This window comes from Symphalangus syndactylus, chromosome 10, assembly GCF_028878055.3.
Source record: "Symphalangus syndactylus isolate Jambi chromosome 10, NHGRI_mSymSyn1-v2.1_pri, whole genome shotgun sequence".
Classification (NCBI taxonomy): domain Eukaryota; kingdom Metazoa; phylum Chordata; class Mammalia; order Primates; family Hylobatidae; genus Symphalangus; species Symphalangus syndactylus.
Window position 1 is genome coordinate 67,982,541 of NC_072432.2, and position 20,434 is coordinate 68,002,974.

At 37.1% G+C, this 20,434-nt stretch overlaps 1 protein-coding gene and 1 long non-coding RNA gene across 4 annotated transcripts in view; one reads left to right on the forward strand and one right to left on the reverse strand.

Annotated features, from left to right (window-relative positions):
- LOC134731587 (uncharacterized) overlaps window positions 1-20,434 on the forward strand; it is an 89,896-nt gene that overhangs the window by 67,631 nt on the left and 1,831 nt on the right. Inside the window, exon 3 of the long non-coding RNA XR_010113994.1 lies at window positions 8,335-8,474. This is a non-coding gene — a long non-coding RNA (uncharacterized lncRNA). The remainder of the gene's footprint in view (window positions 1-8,334; window positions 8,475-20,434) is intronic.
- CSN3 (casein kappa) lies at window positions 6,351-18,986 on the reverse strand. Of its 3 annotated transcripts, XM_055297409.1 has the most exons (6): window positions 18,912-18,986; window positions 15,064-15,117; window positions 12,898-12,959; window positions 9,939-9,971; window positions 8,290-8,785; window positions 6,351-6,521 (listed from the first exon to the last, which is right to left on the reverse strand). In XM_055297409.1, exons 3-5 carry the CDS (start codon window positions 12,949-12,951, stop codon window positions 8,324-8,326), a joined length of 549 nt encoding a protein of 182 aa, XP_055153384.1. In that variant the 5' UTR covers window positions 12,952-12,959; window positions 15,064-15,117; window positions 18,912-18,986; the 3' UTR covers window positions 6,351-6,521; window positions 8,290-8,323. The 3 variants fall into 3 exon arrangements, with proteins under 3 accessions (XP_055153384.1, XP_055153383.1, XP_055153382.1); XM_055297408.1 differs by lacking the exon at window positions 18,912-18,986 and having other exon boundaries at window positions 15,064-15,132; XM_055297407.2 differs by lacking the exons at window positions 6,351-6,521; window positions 15,064-15,117; window positions 18,912-18,986 and adding an exon at window positions 14,098-14,188 and having other exon boundaries at window positions 8,319-8,785.

Consider the following 20,434-nt stretch of genomic DNA (forward strand, 5'->3'; position numbering starts at 1 on the left):
TGACCATTGTGGAGTTGTTTCCACATATGTAAAATGAGAATCAGTAACAAATTACTTCAAGAGTTTATTGGTGCTCCTCACTTCTTCCCGGATGGGGCGGCCGGGCAGAGGCGCTCCTCACTTCTTCCCGGATGGGGTGCCCGGGCAGAGGCGCTCCTCATTTCTTCCCGGACGGGGCGGCCGGGCAGAGGCGCTCCTCACTTCCCAGACGGGGCGGCCGGGAAGAGGCGCTCCTCACTTCTTCCCGGACTGGGCGGCCGGGCAGAGGCGCTCCTCACTTCTTCCCGGACGGGGCGGCCGGGCAGAGGCGCTCCTCACTTCTTCCCGGACTGGGCGGCCGGGCAGAGGCGCTCCTCACTTCTTCCCAGAGGGGGCGGCCGGGCAGAGGCGCTCCTCACTTCTTCCCGGACGGGGCGCCCGGGCAGAGGCGCTCCTCACTTCTTCCCGGACGGGGCGGCCGGGCAGAGGCGCTCCTCACTTCTTCCCGGACGGGGCGGCCGGGCAGAGGCGCTCCTCACTTCCCAGACAGGGTGGCCGGGCAGAGGCGCTCCTCACTTCCCAGACGATGGGTGGCCGGGCAGAGGCGCTCCTCACTTCCCAGACGGGGCGGCCGGGCAGAGGCGCTCCTCACTTCCCAGACGGTGGGTGGCCGGGCAGAGGCGCTCCTCACTTCCCAGATGGTGGGTGGCCGGGCAGAGGCGCTCCTCACTTCCCAGACGGTGGGTGGCCGGGCAGAGGCGCTCCTCACCTCCCAGACGGGGCGGCCGGGCAGAGGCGCTCCTCACTTCTTCCCGGACGGGGCGGCCGGGCAGAGGCGCTCCTCACTTCCCAGACAGGGTGGCCGGGCAGAGGCGCTCCTCACTTCCCAGACGATGGGTGGCCGGGCAGAGGCGCTCCTCACTTCCCAGACGGGGCGGCCGGGCAGAGGCGCTCCTCACTTCCCAGACGGTGGGTGGCCGGGCAGAGGCGCTCCTCACTTCCCAGATGGTGGGTGGCCGGGCAGAGGCGCTCCTCACTTCCCAGACGGGGCGGCCGGGCAGAGGCGCTCCTCACTTCCCAGACGATGGGTGGCCGGGCAGAGGCGCTCCTCACTTCAAAGACGATGGGTGGCTGGGCAGAGGCGCTCCTCACTTCTTCCCGGATGGGGCGGCCGGGCAGAGGCGCTCCTCATTTCTTCCCGGACGGGGCGGCCGGGCAGAGGTGCTCCTCACTTCCCAGACGGGGCGGCCGGGCAGAGGCGCTCCTCACTTCCCAGACGGGGCGGCCGGGCAGAGGCGCTCCTCACTTCTTCCCGGACGGGGCGGCCAGGCAGAGGTGCTCCTCACTTCTTCCCGGACTGGGCGGCCGGGCAGAGGCGCTCCTCACTTCTTCCCGGACGGGGCGGCCGGGCAGAGGTGAGCGCCTCTGCCCGGCCACCCATCGTCTGGGAAGTGAGGAGCGCCTCTGCCCGGCCACCCACCGTCTGGGAAGTGAGGAGCGCCTCTGCCCGGCCGCCCCGTCCGGGAAGAAGTGAGGAGCGCCTCTGCCCGGCCGCCCCGTCCGGGAAGAAGTGAGGAGCGCCTCTGCCCGGCCGCCCCGTCCGGGAAGAAGTGAGGAGCGCCTCTGCCCGGCCGCCCCGTCTGGGAGGTGAGGAGCGCCTCTGCCCGGCCACCCATCGTCTGGGAGGTTAGGAGCGCCTCTGCCCGGCCACCCATCATCTGGGAGGTGAGGAGCACCTCTGCCCGGCCACCCATCGTCTGGAAAGTGAGGAGCGCCTCTGCCTGGCTGCCCCATCTGGGAAGTGAGGAGTGCCTCTGCCCGGCCACCCATCGTCTGGGAGGTGAGGAGCGCCTCTGCCCGGCCACCCATCGTCTGGGAAGTGAGAAGCGCGTCTGCCTGGCCACCTATCGTCTGGGAAGAAGTGAGGAGCGTCTCTGCCTGGCCGCCCCGTCTGGGAAGTGAGGAGCCCCTCTGCCCGGCCGCCCCGTGTCTGGGTAGAAGTGAGGAGCTCCTCTGCCTGGCTGCTCCGTCTGGGAGGTCTACCACGGAGGCCAGAAGCAATGTGGGGGCTGGACGTGGTGGCTCACGCCTGTGGTCCCGGCACTCTGAGGGGCGAGGCGGGTTGATCACTTCGGGCTAGGAGTTCGAGACCAGTCTGGCCAACTTGGCGAAACATGAAGAATATAACAGACAAACCAACCAACCAACTCAGTGACAACAAAACAGGTCTACCCTGGAGTTATACTCTAATTTTTTCTATTTTCCTCCCTTTCTGATCCTTTATCCCACTTTCTTTTTCTTCCTCTTCCTTCTCCCTCTTCTTTGTCAAATAGAGGATTGAGTTATTATCACTGAAAAAAAAAAAAAAGAGTTTATTGGTGAAGGTTAAAAGGTTGACATGTGTAAAAATACTTTATACATTTTAAAGTGCTATATAAACAATTGTTACATAATGTAACACTGGATTCTGATTACCTGGGAACTTTCAAATATGGCTGTTTTGCAGGATTGAGAAATAAAATGTTTTTCTCAATCTCATTAGACTATGACGTCCTAGAGGTGGGAGGGAAACATGCTGTATTTACAGTGGGCAATCGACTAGTAATCGACAGAAGTGAATGACTATGGGTGACCATCTCCAGGTCAGATCTCTTCTGTGCCAACAACCCAATTTCTCATGTGTAACAAACCACTTCTACCTGGATGAATCCTTGCATCTGAAGTAATTTATTCAAGTCAAAGATAAGCAGCTCAACAATGTATTTTGTGAACATGTAAAAATAGTAGCTGAGGGATTAGGTACATACAATATTCCAGTTAGTTAATCCAGTTGATACAAATATGGAGTAACATTATATCTGGGAGGTAAGTGTTTAACTTAAATCTTACTTTTGGCAACTCATTATTAATGTTATTTAATTCGACATAATCATATTAATATGAACCAATATTAAGAATGTTTTTCTTGTTTCAAAGTATTTTGCTTCACGTTTTATTTCACCTGCTGTATTGAAAATGATTTTATAGTAGTTTTTACATGATTAAGAGAATAGACTTTTATTTTTTATTTTATGTATTTAAGGTATACAACATAATTTTTTTATATACATAGTGATATGGTTACTACAATCAAGCAAACTAACACATTCATCATTTCACAATGTTACTACTTTTGTGTGTGTCAAGAGCACCAAAAATCTACTCTCTTAACAAAAAAAACTCAAATAAAATACAATATTATTAACTGTAGTTCTCATGTTGTACATTAGATCTCTAGACTTATTCATCCTACATCCATCTCTGTGTCCTTTGACCTATGTCTTTCCAGTGTCGCTCACCCCTGGTAACTACTATTTTGTTCTCTGTTTTCATGTATTTGACTGATTTTTTTTTTAGATTCCACATGTAAGTGAAATTATTCAGCATTCTTTTTATCTGTATCTGCCTTGTTTCACTTAGCTTTCTGTCCTACAAGTTCAAAGTTCATCCATGTTGTGGCAAGTAGCAGAATCTCTTTCTTTTAAGGCTGAATAATATCCGTGTGTGTGTGTGTGTGTGTGTGTCAACGTATTTTATGCATATCCCTTGATGTACACTTAGGTTGTTTCACACTGGCTATTATGACTAATGACGCAATGAACAAGAGAGTGCAGATATCATTACAAAGGGTGATTTCATTTCCTTTGAGTAGATAGCCAGAAAAGGACCTTTTGGGTCATACAGTAATTCTATTTTTAATTTCTATAGGCACCTCCATACTGTTTTTCACAGTGGCTGCACCTATCTACATTCCCACCAACAATGCACAAAGACTGCCTTTTGTCCGCATCCTTGTCAACACTTGTTATCCTTTGTCTTTTTGAAATAGTCCTCCTAACAGGTGTGATGTGATATCTTATTGTGGTTTTGATTTGCATTTTCTTGATAGTGATGCTGATCATCCTTTCATATACTTGTTCACCATTTTTTTGTTTTCCTTGGAGAAATGTCTATTTATGTCTTTTTCTTTTCTTTTTTTTTTTTTTTTTTTTTGAGACAGAGTCTCGCTCTGTGGCCCAGGCTGGAGTGCAATGGCATGATCTCAGCTCACTGCAACCTCAGCCTCCCAGGTTCAAGTGGTTCTCCTGCCTCAGCCTCCCAGGCAGCTGAGACTACAGGCACATGCCGCCACGACTGGCTAATTTTTGTATTTTTAGTAGAGACAGGGTTTCACCGTGTTAGCCAGGATGGTCTCTATCTCCTGACCTTGTGATCTGCCCACCTTGGCCTCCCAAAGTGCTGGGATTACAGGCGTGAGCCACTGCACCAGGCCTGTCTATTGCTCATTTTAAAAATCAGATTATTTGTTTTTCTGCTATTGAGTTTTGTGAGTTCTTTATGTATTTTGGATATTAACTCCTTATTAGATAAATGGTTTGCAAATATTTTCTCCCAATTTATAGGCTGTCTTTTTATTTTGTCGATTATTTTCTTTGCTGTGCAGAAGCTTTTTAGTTTGATGTAGCCCGTTTACTTATTTTTTTAAAGGTTTATGCCATATTTTATTGCAGAGATTCATAAAGATGGCAATTTTTCTTATAGGACTTTTTTATTATACTTTAAGTTTTAGGGTGCATGTGCACACCGTGCAGGTTAGTTACATATGTATACATGTGCCATTTTGGTGTGCTGAACCCAGTAACTCGTCATTTAACATTAGGTATATCTCCGAATGCTATCCCTCCCCCCACCCCACAACAGGCCCCGATGTGCGATGTTCCCCTTCCTGTGTCCATGTGTTCTCATTGTTCAATTCCCACTTATGAGTGAGAACATTTACTTATTTTTGATTTTGTAGCCAGAGCTTTTAGTGTGATATCCGAAACAATTTTTGCCAAGGCCAATGTCAAGGAGCTTTCTCCCTAGGTATTCTTCTAGTAATTTTAAAGTTTCAGGTCTTACATTGAGCTTTTACCCATTTTGAGTGGATTTTTGTGTATGGTGTAAGATATGGGTCCAATATCATTCTTTTGCTGTGATATCCAGTTTTCCCAGCACCATTTGTTAAAAAGACTATAATGTTGCTATTGTGTCTTCTTTGTACCCTTGCTGAAAATTAGTTGACTGCATACATTCAGTTTTATTTATGGGTTCTTTATGCTGTTCCATTGGTCCATGTGTCGGTTTTTAAAGAGCATGGACTTTAAAGTAAGACTTTGATTTCAAATCTCAGCCTCACGTGGGGAAAATTACTTCGTTTCTCTTTCACTTATAATAACAACAAGAATAAATATATGTAGTTCATGACTACATATTAAATGAGTAAATAAATATAAACAAATAGAAGATTGACTGGCAAATAGTATGTACTTTATAACTGCTTGTTGCTTATTGTTATCAGGCATTATTATTGTTTGTATTATCACAATAATTTTTATAATACCTTGTGTGTAATAGGTGATAAGATTTTTAATTAATGATATAAATTTTGCCTTTTCCACATATTTTTTTAAGAAATTAATAATATCATTAATCATCATAGCAAATAAGGTCTAGCCATGTCATATTCCTTCCATGTCTCTGTTCAAGACTCTCTATTTGAGTGAGAGAGCAGGTAAAACACTGTAAATCAATCCTAATAATAGCACATCTGTTGGGAGTCACAGCAGAAGATTAGATAGGTGACCAATAAACATTTTGTAAGGGCTGAGTGAGTTTTATTTTTTTCTGGCATGATGTGTTAAATATGGACCAAGCACAAAGGTGACCTGATTTTCCTTGCAATATTTGTTTAAGAAAACAACTATGTCATATCCTTGGACCTTGAATATTGACGAGTTTTTCCAAACTGGAATGCCTGAATTCCAGAAGCTTTCTGGTGTGTGATGTGTGTGTGTGTGTGTGTGTGTGTGGGTGTGGGTGTGTGTGTGTGTTTGAACAGATGTGAGACTGTGGCTTCCAGTGTGGGGAAATCTGGTCATGCATGTCTAGAATCTCTGTCAACATCTATAATTTTGCAATGTATCTGTGTTTGTAGTTGTGGATATTTGTAGTTTGCCTGTGCCCAGAATTTGCTGTCAGGAATAATCTAGACTAACGTTAGCAATACATTTGGGCACTTAAATTTAATGCTAACTCTAGAGTTCCCATGGCTCTCAAGAGTCACTCTGTGGTCCCCTTGATTGGAACACTACGGTTTGGCTTTCTCTGGTCCCAGTGACGTCCTAGAGGAGAAATTCTTAGTGTCAGAACATGAACCACTTTGAGAACCTGATGAAACTATGAACACTGCCTTTAGGTAAATTTGTGTACTCTAACTCACACTAAATTTGTCATAGCATTTCAAAGTTTCAGAGATCCCTGAGGTAACTTTGCAAACTCCTCTCAAAGAATCAGTTGCAATCAGTTGGCTTTATTGTGCAAGAATCAAAATATTGTATGTAGCATGAATGTAAAATGTAAGGATAGAAGAGCTGAATCTGTGAAAATCACATTTTCTGTTGACTGAAGGCAGACAAATGGCTGAAGGAGAGTGTGAAGTAGTCATTTAGTTTCAGCAAGTCCTATAAAAAGTAATGATAGTTTAGAAACTTATTCATAGTGTGTTAACAGTTCTCATGATATATATTTAACTTCCACAATTTTTCTTTTATGTCTGTATCCAGTAAGTTAATCAGATTAAATATTTAAACTTAAATATTTAAAATAGGCGTATAGTAAACTGAAAATAATAGACATTATGTAATATTTACAGAAAGAAACTGTCTTTTACGTGCTTCTTTATATTTTGCATCAGTAAAATATGTAACTACTTATTAAATAACTTGCTTTCGTGTTGTATTAATTTTCTTATTTTATTCTCCAAAAGATAGTAAGCCACCTGTTTAACCAGCTCTTGTTTTCTTTTTCTTAACAGATATCCTATTGAACAGCAACTAAACAACACAATTTATCCATATGCTAGTCTAAGGAAATCACAGTGTATTTTCCCTGTTTTTCGGCAAGTTAGACAGCCCATATAAAAATAAATGACATAGTAATTAAGCCCCACTATCTGAAATTAAACAGGTTTGGTTTGCCTCCCATTTGCACTTTCTAGCTGTGCTAATTTACTTAATGTCCTCAGTCCTACTGGTTTTTATCCCTAGATTTGAGATAGGAATAATATCTGTTTCATATGGTTACTATGGGAATCAACAGACATAATTATGTATGGTTTTTATCATTTAGTGGAGACTTAGGATACTGGTATGAATTTTACTTTATCTTTTCCAATACGTGACATTTTACAGATTGATCAGTTTTTAAAATCCTTTCACATGTGCATTCTCAGTTGAGTCTCACAGCAACCAGAATTATGAGAAAATAAAAGTTCGGAGAAAGTAATGACCAGCTTATCGTCATTAGGCAAGCAGATGAAAGAAGCAACCTTTTCTGGGCTAATGGTAGTCCCATGATATCACAGACCATTGTCTGGTATTTTAGATCATAAAACATGTAGACATCTGATGGACTGAAAATATTTGTTGCAAAGAAATTCAACATTTTGCAACTTTCTCCCCAAATTATTTTATACTCTTTGGACATTTTCCACTCTAGTAATCATTCTCTTTGTTTAAATTCTTCTCATAAGTTTCAAATTATTTTAGATTCTGCCATTATCCATTGGTCCAAGTAATAAATAGTAACACTTTGCATCACATTCAGTGTTCTGAAAGTATCCTTTTAATATTTATGTGTTTTTCAAGTTAAGCATTATAATTCTTCCCCGGGTTTATCTTAGAATAGGAGAAATTTGAGAGGCTTAATTTCATGAATCATTTTGGAAATGTGTCTGAAATAAAGAAATGCATGGAAGCATATCATTTCCTTTTACTCTGTTCATACTACAATGAGAGTGCAAGAGAATTGTTACAGAATTAAAATTTACTTAAACTCATATTCTATATAACTTCTTCTAAAAATTAGTTTTGAAATAAAAATCATGAAAGTGTTACTTGCTGTTTTACTCTACTGTCATAGTTTGTGTGTGAGTAAGGATGAAATAAAACTATTGCATTCTAAGAGCGTCCCAATTGTCAGAAAAAAGTTTGATAGTAAAGTTGCCAATTATTTTCATTTTGTCAAATAAAATTATTTTAAATTTCTAGTTGGAACAGAATCTGGTATATCAATGCTATGGGTTTACCAAGGTAAAATTGTAAGTACCCTGTTTTGTCTGCTTCTATAACACACTTAGTTTATCTATTTGTACTATTTTAGAATGTATGGTTGTATTCATACATCCATGCTTCTTGTCGAAATTACTCATTTTGTATATTGTTCATTTACCTGCGTTGTCTTCTTTGATATTTCCTTGGTGTTTTTATGCCGTAGGTGGAGTAACTGAGACTGTGGTTGTCTCAGGGGTGCTCGTGACGATGGACTCTGAAAAAGCTTCTGGAGTGACTACACTGTCCACCGTTGGTTCAGTGGCAGGAGTTGGTGTAGGTTCAACAGTAGCGATTGTATTGATGGTAGGGATGATTATTTTATCCTGAATTTTCTTTGGGGGGATGGCAATAAATGATGGATGCAGGTTTGGGCGATGTACCACAGTGGGTGGGTGGCTATTTGGCAGGTATTGCTGCTGAGGAATTTGGGCATGTGGCCTAACTGCAGCTGGGTTTGCATAATATGTGCGAGGCACATATGGATTATTAATTGCTATAGCTGGTCTATGTTGGTACAAATTGGTTCCATAATAAGGATAGCTATTTGGCACATAATACATTGGGACATATGGAGCTGTTTTCTGATAGAACGGTCTTTCATCATTCTCACGGCACTGCAAAAAAAAAAAAATAAATGATACAGAATATTATTATTATAGACCCAAATGTGGAAATACTTTAAATCTGCACTTTTTGAAATAATATAGTATTTACCATTGAGTAAGATATTAGAAGTATGGAACCCAGCAGCGATATTATTTTATAAGATGTTGATTTGTACATTGCCTTTCCACTTTATGATTTTCAATATTATAAATATTATTTTGATAATATCATATAATATTTGTTTCAAGAAATTAGATGAGTTTATTCATAATGTAAACCATATTGCCCAGAGATTGGCATACATGGAAAGTGATCCTGTATGTTAGCTATTATAGGTATAACACAGAGAAAAATCTCATTGAGTACTTTGACATGTTATACACAAGCACAACATGCAGACACACACAAAATGATACACACACACATATGTATTCTCACCACATATTTGTAATTGATCTCAAATTTTATTCATTTAAACATTAGCCCAAGAGCACATTTATTTTTTTCCTAAACTATAGCAGAATAGTAACATAATGTGATGTGGAGCAATTCCTGGATTTAGATTTTGGATTTTTTTTTTGGTTTAATTTTCTTCACAAAAGATTAGATAAAGAATTGTCTATATCTATGTGCCTCTGTTTAAAAATTTGTCAGTAGACCTTTCCATATGAATAGAAATAAATTGACAAAATTATACGACAAAGCAAACATTTCTCCTAAAATGAGACATATTTAAATGTATTCAAACATATTTGGGAAATGAAAGGGGAAGTAAATATAGATGTATGAGAAGTATTCAAAGATGGGTCAGAAAAGGATCTTTCCTTGTCTTAAAAAGTGGAAAGGGGAAATATTAAGCTTTACTTATGTTTTCATTTTTTTCCAGTATGAAATGTTGAATGAGTTTTCTCATATTGCTAAATATACATGAAAACCAAAGATACATGACTTGGGTTTTATAAGAAAATAAAACTTTCAGATGAACATAATGTTGATTCATATCACCTGTTGCTGAAATTATTTTCTTGCAAATATTATTAGATTGTTTTATGGAAATGAAATATTTAGGTTTTAGACAGAAGGCATCTATAATATGATTGACCTTTGCAGAATATATTTTGTAGTTCATGCCTCTAACAGAAGTAATTAAAATAGACTTACTGCTGGTTGTTTCTGGTTTTGAACCTCAGCAGCCTGGGGAGTTCCAGAAGAAGAAATAATGAGAAATAAGTTAAAAAAGAAAAAAAAAGGACTTAAATCAGTTAAAAAAATCTTTTGTGTTAAAGACAAAATATGTTTTCTTTTTATTTTTTAAAACATTTTTCATGACTGATCTATGAGGCCTATGTACTACTTAAGAAGCAACAGTAGTCTAACTGATTAGTAATGATAAACCTCATGTTTATATTGTCTTTAAATATTACCACCTAGAATGAAAAAGTCACTGTGGGAAAAATCTAGTCATCTGACTCCCATGCCAACAAATATGCTTAAATGCAAAATATGAATAATTTCTTTTTCATTTTTATTAAATATACATTGTTAAAAATTAGAGGAGCATTGAGCCTTTTTTCCTTTCTCTGCTCTCATACTAAGATGATTCATAAGATTTACTTAGAAGATTTAAAATATTGCCTCTTGCATAACCTTAACATATAAATAATAGTGTTTTTAATACCATCTTTCATTTGTTTTTATAGTGCTTTTCTTAGTTTTGGATTGTGACATATTTAGATAATCAGGAGTGAGAAAACAATTTTTATGGACATATATTTATAAAACTAAAAACTCCAAAGCTTTTAGAAACTTTTGAAAGGAGGTATAATGTTAAATATTTTTAAATTGACAGTTCTGGTTTAGGACATTACACATGTATTCCTTGGGTATAAAATGACTCTAGAAACCTTTTGGAAGGTGTGAGTATAGAAAATCAGAAATTTGAGAAGGTAATGAAGTTTCCTTGCTTTGAGACAAAGACTTGCTTTTCTTTAAATATATTAAATCATTAGTTTAAAATGTAAAGAAGTAATATGAGGCCGGGCACGGTGTCTCACCCTGTAATCCCAGCACTTTGGGAGGCAGAGGTGGGTGGATCATCTGAGGTAAGGGGTTCAAGACCAGCCTGGCCAACATGGTGAAACTCTGTCTCTACTAAAAATACAACAATTAGCTGGGCATGGTGGCGGGCACTTGTAGTCCCAGCTACTTGGGAGGCTGAGGCAGGAAAATTGCTTAAACCTGGGAGACAGAGGTTTCAGTAAGCCAAGATTGTGCCACTGCACTCCAGCCTGGGTGACCAAGTGAGACTCTGTCTCAAATTAAAAAAAAAAAAAAGGAAGTAATACGAATATTACAGAAAGTATACTTTAAAAAATTCTGACAATCTAGATACCGTAATGCAATATCAACCTATGTTATATATTCCTGGTATATGCTTGTCTAAAAAGTATCCTGAATTTTTATAAGAAATGTGGTATGTCATATTTTTCTTAATTTATATCATAGGTTTCATACTTACATTTTCATAGTTGATAACTAAGTGATCAATGATTATGTCATGAAATGTTTATTTCTTATTGTTATCTATTAAGATAAAATTTTAAACAGAGAGATGATTAACATCTGTATACCAGTGGCCTTTTTAATAATTTTCATTAATACTTTAAAATGATTTTTCACAAATGAGATTTGATTCTTTGATAGAAATTATCAAATTGTGGTATAGAAAAGTTGAGTCAAATTATAATGTCACCAATAGGCTATGTGTTTATGCAGTTTAGTGCATAAGTGCTAGTAAAATATTCTCTATTTTTATTTTGGGGGAAGGGATAAAATAGTACATATAACATGGTATCACATTGATGTTTTAATTTGTGTAAATTCGACTACTCATAAGATTGAATGGTAAAATCAATAAGCTTTAATTTTTTTTCTGTATATTTGTTCGTGTCCCTGAGGCCTGAAGCCTTTTTGAAAATGGGAAGGAATGTTTGAAAGACAAATCCGGCTCAGGTAGCTCAGGAGAGGTTGCTATGCAGCAGGGATTTGTAGGTCATTTCATGATTTAAACTTTAAGCCCTATTACTCAAAGAGACAACCTAAGTTCCAAATGTTCAGGTGGCCACAAAGTATTTGAGTTGTAGAACTCAAAGTTTTAGAAGGTAATTTTGACTCCAAGAATTGACCTAATAGAATTAATAGACATGTTATACACAAGCACAACATGCAGTTAATAGAATTAATTAATAGATGTTACTTAAAAGCAAGTCTAAACTTAATAATAAATAAATATTACAGAGATTCACAGAACAAGAACTAGTGCTCCCCAAAATTTTACAATCTAGGAGGAGGACATATACCATTATTTATGCTTGCCTCCTTTGTCAGTGCCTAGAATCCCCAGATGAACAAGAAAATAAAGAGAGGCAATAGCCAAAACAACAATAAAAACAAGTCAAAAAATTAAAAGAAAAAATCAGAACCTTTTTCTAGGCCCAGTAGCCTTAAAACATTGCATATAATTCAAGATAATGCCTGAAAGCCTTCAAGCTGTTTATGAACATTAATCCCTGGAAAGGGGTCAGTCAATTGACATAATGGGGAAGAATATAACAAAAGATAATGATTCAAATATTAAAGGCAGAAGTATCAAAGTCTTTGAAACTTGTGAAAAAGCTTAACCAAAGTTGTAGAAGGATTTTGTTTCCATAAAGAGATTGGAGTCTGAGTGAGATAGGAACTTAATTAAAATAATTTCTGATTCCCAGACTATGATTTCTGTATTTATTCTTTCTGAATTATCTTTAATGCATTTACAATTTTAAAATGTTTTCAGTATTGTTTTCCACCAGAATGTATTTTCTCTATAGTATGAGAATTTTAAAAGTTTCCTATACATGATTAAGTGTGATTTCTTAATTCACAGAACTAAATGGATATCCAAAAGAACATGACTTTGATTTTATAATTGAAATATTAAAAAAATTAACCTTAAAAATGTAACAACTATGTAGATATTTTGTTCTATGAAGTATAATTGTACTTAGAAATTTGCATAGTTGGGCCCTTAAATAAAATTTTCTTAAAGTCAGTACAAACTGGTTAGATGAAATTAACTTACCAAAAAAGGCAGGGTGAATGCCAGGGCATTGACAACTAGAAGAAAACTCTTCATTATTGCACCTAAAGATAAATTTTTAAAAAATTAATTTAAAAGAATTTCTTACTAGAAATTTAGGAGTGACTTGAATACAATGTTTCCTTGATTAAGAAAAAAAGCCAGATTTACAGGTAGATTTAGCCGATGTGAAAAATTTATTTTAACAAAAGAATGTAAAAACTCAAACTTGGAGTAAAAAATTTCTGAATTTAATTTTTGACAATATTAACGGAATTATCAAATTATCATTACTATGCCAAATGTTGAGATTATCAAGGTAAATATGATACAGGCCTTGCCAATGAGTAGCATCAATTTTAGGAAGAATGTTGAAACATATACAAATAACTGTAAGAGGGAAAAAAGTAGAAAATGCCACAAAAGTGGTTTTCTATTAATAAAAGTTTCAGTTAAGAGAAGCAGCAGTCTTTGTGTGGAAAAAATGACATATAGGTGAGGCTTGCCTATGCAGTGTTTAATAGGGAGAGAAATATTTCAAGTAGAGGAGAAAGTCTTGAGAATTGCCATGAACATTTGATTGGAATCTTGTATGAGAAGGGAAATACAAGATTGGAAGGAAAGTTTAGAGCAGAAAAAGTAGACACCTTTAAGATAATGATGGGTTAAAAAGCTAGGCATGGCTTTATAAACAGAAAACAATTGAGTGTTTTCGGACTAGAAAGTGTATGACTATACAGTTTTTGGAGGACTGAGTTCTAGACCAGGCCTTATCTCTACCTCTGTAACTTTGATCAAGTGATTTCCTTTTCCTGGGCTTTACATTTTCTTACCTGTAAAACCAGGGTTTGAACTTAGAGATTTGTAAAATTCTATAATTCCATGATCAATCCAACAGAAGTAAGTAGGATGGAATAGGAAGTGGAGGGTTATGAAACTGTTTTCTTTATAACATACTTCTCCAGTAATCGTAACTGATATGATTAACTTGATTGTTTTAATAAGAAGTATAGAGATGACAATTACAGTGGCTTTGACTAAAATATTTAAAGAAATAAATTAGCCTTATTTTTCTAAAAGAGTATATACAGTGTCATACCTGCTTATTTGATTTTTAATAAATCTTTTTAGACAATAATAATATATGATACCCCAAACTTTTTATATGTAAGTATATATTATATTTGGGAAGTAATTACTAACTTCATCTTGTTGCAGCTATTGTTATTGACATACTCATAAACTTGAATCACTTTACAAAAAAGATTTACAGAATTAAAGCCTCAGATAGGGGATGGAAAGCACATCGGACTCCATTAGCATCTGATTCTCAGGCAATAATGATTAGGAAGGCTGTCTACTAAAGTGACTTCAAAACTGCCCATACGATGTCATCAGATTTCCATTCGATGGAACTCATTTGGAATCAATTTGAACAATCTAAGCAAACTCATATTTCTTTAAGTGGGATGAAGCTCCTTATTAATGCTTCACTTGCTAGTGATCTTTTAGGATTATAGACTGAAAATGTTTTTATGATGAATCATAGACCGCTTATCAATTCACACAGCAAAATGATACGTAAACAAAAGAAAATGTTCTATAAAATGATCAAAAATCACAGAGATAAGACCATACTTTGCTGACCATACTCAGATACATTTGCATTTGCCCTCATCACTTGGTAAGAAGAAATAATTTGTGAAACAGTAGAATTATCCAGCTTTCATGAATATTTGAAAAACATGTTTAAAAAATAATTATTCCATAACAAATAAAATTATGACTTTTATAGAAATAAAATTTGAAAATAATTAAGGGGTTAATTGCGATTATTATCATGAGTCCAACTTCCTGACGAGTTAACTCTCAACATTTGTCTGTAGGAATACGTTAAACGCCTTCTTGTTCAGAATTCACCATGTCTGCTATGATTTAGCTGGTATCAGAATTTGACTGGAACCCAAAGTAAAGTTAAAAATAAATTTGAGCATAACACCATCCAGAACTTATGTTTAGGTTAGAAATTAATTTTAAAGTGATGCTAGGTCATATTCAAACTTAACAATAACTAAAAGGAAGAAAATGTGATTCTGAAATAACTGTGGTGATGTCCCAACTAACTACCGTGAAAAGGATCACTTTATCCAAGTGTTTCAGCAGCATTACCTTTCCTTGTGCCACTCAGGTCTTGGTTGGCAGTAGGTTGAGTTGGCCTGTCAGCTGTAGAGGAGACCCAAGAAAAATAACTGAAGACCAATTAAAGGGTATTAGTACCTTGAGTCACGCTATTCTATTTCCCTCCTACTTTTTACCCAATAAGATGATGACAGAAAGGAAAGATTTGATGACAGCAGGGTCACCTTTGGGTCAATCTTTTTTAATGAAATGCAGAGAAGGATGTAGAGTCATCACTCATAAAGCTTGAAAAAAGAGTATTCATATCTTTTTAAATAATCTTTTTTTGTTTATAAAGAAATATAGAAGAAATTTTAAAAATATTAATTGTATTCTTATTCAACGTATCCTATCTATTTAAACTTAAAACTGCTGTTGAAATGAAAAATAGCCACAATACTTTCAGATTTTAATTGTTTCTTTTAGTTTAAGAACCTGGATTTCAAGTGATACTACATCTGGTATTGACTGTGGTTGGTCTTCTTCCTTCCAGAATTACAATTATTGATTTTAAAAAACTAAATTGGCCATCTCACACATACCCAAGAGCACCTCCTTATAAAAGCCAAACCCATATATGAAACATTTTAATCAGTATAAAGTGGGGAATCACTTGTGTTTGAGCTGCAGCACATTTTCTCCCATATGCATTGACTACATACTTGGTGATTTATTATCCTCTTACAAATAAACTTTTTTTAAGATTTTAAATTTCAATAATATAGGTGAACCATTCTGAAAAAAATATTAAATTATTGAATTGGAGATAATTGTTCTGTTTTAAGGAAAGTCATTTTGACTTAGAGCATAAATCACAAACCCACTGACATTGTGAATATTTTGGCAAAAAATAGCTAAACAAAAATTTTGCTTAGATAATTCAGGAAAGAGTGTTTTCTTTTACTTGCTTTTCTCAAGAAATAATGTTAACTGTGACTTTATTTTGGCTGTGAAGACCTGACCAGATTGAGGAACTTACAGGAATTAATGTAGGACTGCCAGAACACGAACAAGAAATAATATCAGCATTGTAGTTATGTCTATATTCCTGTCTGTTTCTTAGAATTACTGCATGTCTTAGAAAGTTAGGAACAATATTCTAAACCCTAGAATACTTATTTGGATCACACAGAGTAAAATGAAATTTTCTGTTTCTCAGAATACTTGGTTTTTGTGGTTCAACAAGAGATGACAGAATTTAAAATTGCTAAACCAAGTTGCTAAAGTAGTAACACCAGCCATTCTATCTGAACTATTTAGTCACAGTGTTTCCCTTTGATTGTCAGGATCCGTGGTTGAAACATTATGATCTGGTCATTCCTCAAATTTTGAAGGTGTTCTATTTCACATAGTAATTTCTCAGCCATTGATTTAGAATAATAAGAGTGATAATGATTTTCAGTTGAGTATTGAATTATTTAATTTACAAGTAGCAGAGACTCAGAACACTTCTGAAGACATTGTTTTCACAGGAAAATATATTTTAAGAACATCTGAGAGTGCTAGTAACCTTTTCTCCCACCAAGATAAAAACGTGTTTACCTTGGTATCACCCATTCACTTCAAATACTAATGTAGCTTTTGTGGGGCTTTGCAAAACTGGACATTATTATTTGAGCACGTACAATATTTCAGGTACTGGACGTTATTCTTTGAGCACTGGAGTCACTGGAGTAGATGAACTAGATGGATTCTGTAATGGAGCTATGCAATGCTCTTGTGTTTTCCAAAGAAAAGCAAAAGGAGGATCAGAACTCGCATGCTTTGAAATCTCCAAGGAAGCTGCGATAGTGCTGAACAAGGCCTCCAAACTGAGAGTGTTTATAATCTAGAATGAATCCATCAGTCTTTATCTACTTGTATGCATCCATCAACAGGGGCATGGCCTGATTCTGGAATATCCCTGGATTGTGTGAAGAGAACCAGCAGGGCTTTTCAGTCCAGCTGCAACTTCCCTTTGTTTAGGTCCTGATAATCAGTGTATATTCCTACCACCATTCACACACTGGGACTGGGTAAGAGGCTATTGTGGGTACATAAGTTCACGTTTTAAGCATTGTAAACAAAAACATTTTGCAATAAGTGACATAATGATTATTGACTCATATACACTCTTTTTTAGTAACAACTTTTTGTTATTCTGTTAATATTTCTTACTTTTGAAATGTACTTCATGTCTATTTTGTCTTCCTTTGATGGTATTTACATGCATGTAGTTTTATTTTTTCTGTCTTATTTTATTTCTCAGCCACTTCATTAGTACCAGGCTGACCTCAACACTCTATTTTGTTCTTGAAGTACAGTAATGTTTGTAAGAGTAGTTGCAATGTAAATGATGAACACAGCTTTCCATAGGATTTGTAAGGCATCAGAAAATTGGTATTTTAGTGTAGAAATTTGTGTGTTTCAAAAATCTTTGCTATATGTAAAAACCATGGAAAAATAGCCTAAAATGCTCTTAAAAATGGTCAACAAACTAGAGCAAAGTGTAATATCAAAATTTTACTCTTCTGTAGCCACTTCTGTTAAACAAACAATACACATACAAATTGTTTGTATTAGAAACAAAGTACTTTTGGGAGTGTAGTAGACAGCCACAATCTCTGTTTGTAGAGATTGTCTAAGGAGATAGTGGTTTCTCCTGAACACTTACAGAAAGACTATTTTCAGATTGTGAGGAGACATTTGATGTCATCTGGAGCCTAGAGTGAGTGTCATTATGACTTTAGCATTAGCGCACACATTAATTTATTCCTTAGTAAGTTTTAGGGTCCAAAGATTTTTGAAGCCATTAAAATATACAGATTTAAACATACAAGGGATAATCAATTCACGTAAAGTGTTATTTCTCCAGCATGATCCCAAGACCCCCTATAATCCTGTCCTATGTTTACTTCATTCTTGTCATTCTTGTTACCATTCAAAATAAACAGCCGGATCAACGATGATCTCTGTGTAGCCAAATCCAGCGGTAGCTGTTAGATATTCTTCCCACTCAATATTGTAGCAGCTCTTGGCATGGTGATTCATTTTTCTGACTGGTAAAACTTTTTGACTTTTCCTTCTTTTTTTTTTTCCCCTCAAGTCACTTAAAGCTGCTCTTAATTTCCATTTTAGTTCCTCTTATTTTCCTCAAACTCTAAATTTAGGAGAACTTTTAAAAATTCTTCCAGCATCCACCACTACTCTATCTTTTCTCCCTCTATCTTTAATATCTTTCTAGTTAATGTACTCAATTCCTATAACCTTAAGTATCATCAATAGGCTATTGCCTTCACTGAACTGTAGATTCAAGATTCCAATAGCTATTTTAAAATCTCTATTTGCATGTAAAATAACATCTCCAAATTGTTATGAACAAAACAGAATCTTCTATTTCCAAACATACCCTGTTTCACAACTAGTTCTGCACTAGTCTCTTTTCTCCTTTAGGAAACAGTACCATGATACCACTAGTGGCTCAGGGGCCATCTAGTGACTCCTATAGGTCATCTTTTCTCCTCCCCGCAACAACCTGTTAGAAGAATTATTAATTCTATCTTAACACTATGCCCCAAATCTGACACCACTTTCTAATCTGACCTTTGTTGCTTTAGTCCCAGCCACTGGCGTGTTACACCTGAACCATCCTAATATTTCCGTTTTTGGTCTCTTTACTTTCACTCTTATCGCCCTATACTCATTTCTTACACAGTTATAAAAATGTTATTTTTAACATACATCTAATATGATTATTCTTCTGCTTAAATTCTCAATGGATTCCTATGCACTTACAATACATTCAAACTTTTTACCAGGGACTGTTTCTAAATAATTTGGTCTCTCTTTATCCATCTTACCTTAACTTCTACCACTTTTTCTCTCACTGTGTGCTGGTTTCAGTGACATTTCTGTTCCTAGAATGTGCCAAACTCTCTCCTAAATCAGGAACTTCCACTTATATTCGTGGTCCCTGGAATGTTCTTACCTCAATTCTCAGTAATGCTGCCTGTATTATTTGGGATTCAGCTCAAATGTCTTCATTTCAGAGAGGCTTTCCTTGGCACTTTGTCTAAATACTTCTTCAAACACTTTATTATTTTACCTTTTATTTTCCTCATAACGTATTACAATATAAAAATTTTTTTAACTTATATATGTTCATTTACTATTTCCTGTCCTTTTCCACTAGAAAATAATAGTCACAGTCTCTAAACCTGTGCTTGACACATATTAGACAAATACTTTTTGAGCAAATGATTAACTATCTGTACTACTTGTCTAAGTTGCAAATTCCTGCCTAACCCCACAACTCGGAGTCAAAATTTTCAGAGCAGCAATGTTCCTAGAAATCTGAATAACAAATAAGAAACTAAATAATTTTTTATGCAGATCAATGTTTTGGAATTACTACTTTCCTTTGGATGAGGCCAGAACCTAGTCAAGAAGAACGTCTAAAGTGGGCAGTCATATTATCTGTTTTCCCCTTGAATTCTAACTTACTTCATAGAAGAGTTAGAACATGTGGATGAGGGATGGATTTTTCTGGGCTCTGTTTTCCTGTGAGTGTATTAGAACTGGCCTTCCCCTGACTGTTGGGGAGGCTGGTCTCTAGCTGGGCTCTCATTTAGAGTGACCGCAATTAGAATTCAGTGTGTCTCTCTGCTCTTATTTCATTCCCATGCTAAAGTCTTGGATACTTGAGGGGAAGTAGAAGCTTCCTTAAGCGATTGTGGGGAGCATCCAATAGGTGGTCCATGCCTTGCTGTTCACCTTGCTGTATTGCTGTTGGTGTCCTTCAGCTACCTTGGTTTGATGCCCATGGCTTTGGCCAGAGTTTCAACTCTGCCCGGGCATTATTGAATTGACACAGAATTCTAAATAAATACTGTCTCCTAGATATATTAGCTATTTTCATAAGGAAATAACTTATCAGGTTATATTACTCTGTATCTGCATGAAAAATTGATAGAAATGTTATTTAGTGAACAAGAATATTATTAAGATATTTATCTTATGCTTCTCAGGTTAGAGGTTGTTCCTAAAATTAATAGAACTTTATATATTTATTAGAAATATGTTTTAAAGTATTTTACTCCCATCTTTTGCTCTTTTATCTTTGTCCAGTGAAAATAAACATCGTTAAAAAGATCCGTTTTCAATAAAAAAAAAAAACAAAAAGAAAATAAAAGCAACAAGCAAAAGTACCAATTTGAGTGTAGAGCTTATCTAGTAAATATCTATTGAGCATCTAATTTGTGCCTGTTTCCCTGTCAGTAACCTATTTATCCATTTAAGTGCAACTCAAAGTCACCTGTGGGACCTTTCCTAATTTGTGTAGGCAGAGCTAGTTTCTCCTCTGCTTTAAAACAAAAAGCTCTGT

What these genes read in the sequence shown, in the direction of transcription:
- CSN3 (XM_055297409.1), bottom strand. Translation starts at nt 12,951, where the DNA reads ATGAAGAGTTTTCTTCTAGTTGTCAATGCCCTGGCATTCACCCTGCCT. An exon ending in CATTCACCCTGCCTTTTTTG is followed by an intron (nt 9,972 to 12,897) that starts GTAAGTTAATTT and finishes GGAACTCCCCAG; the next exon opens with GCTGCTGAGGTTCAAAACCA. An exon ending in AAAACCAGAAACAACCAGCA is followed by an intron (nt 8,786 to 9,938) that starts GTAAGTCTATTT and finishes TTTTTTTTGCAG; the next exon opens with TGCCGTGAGAATGATGAAAG.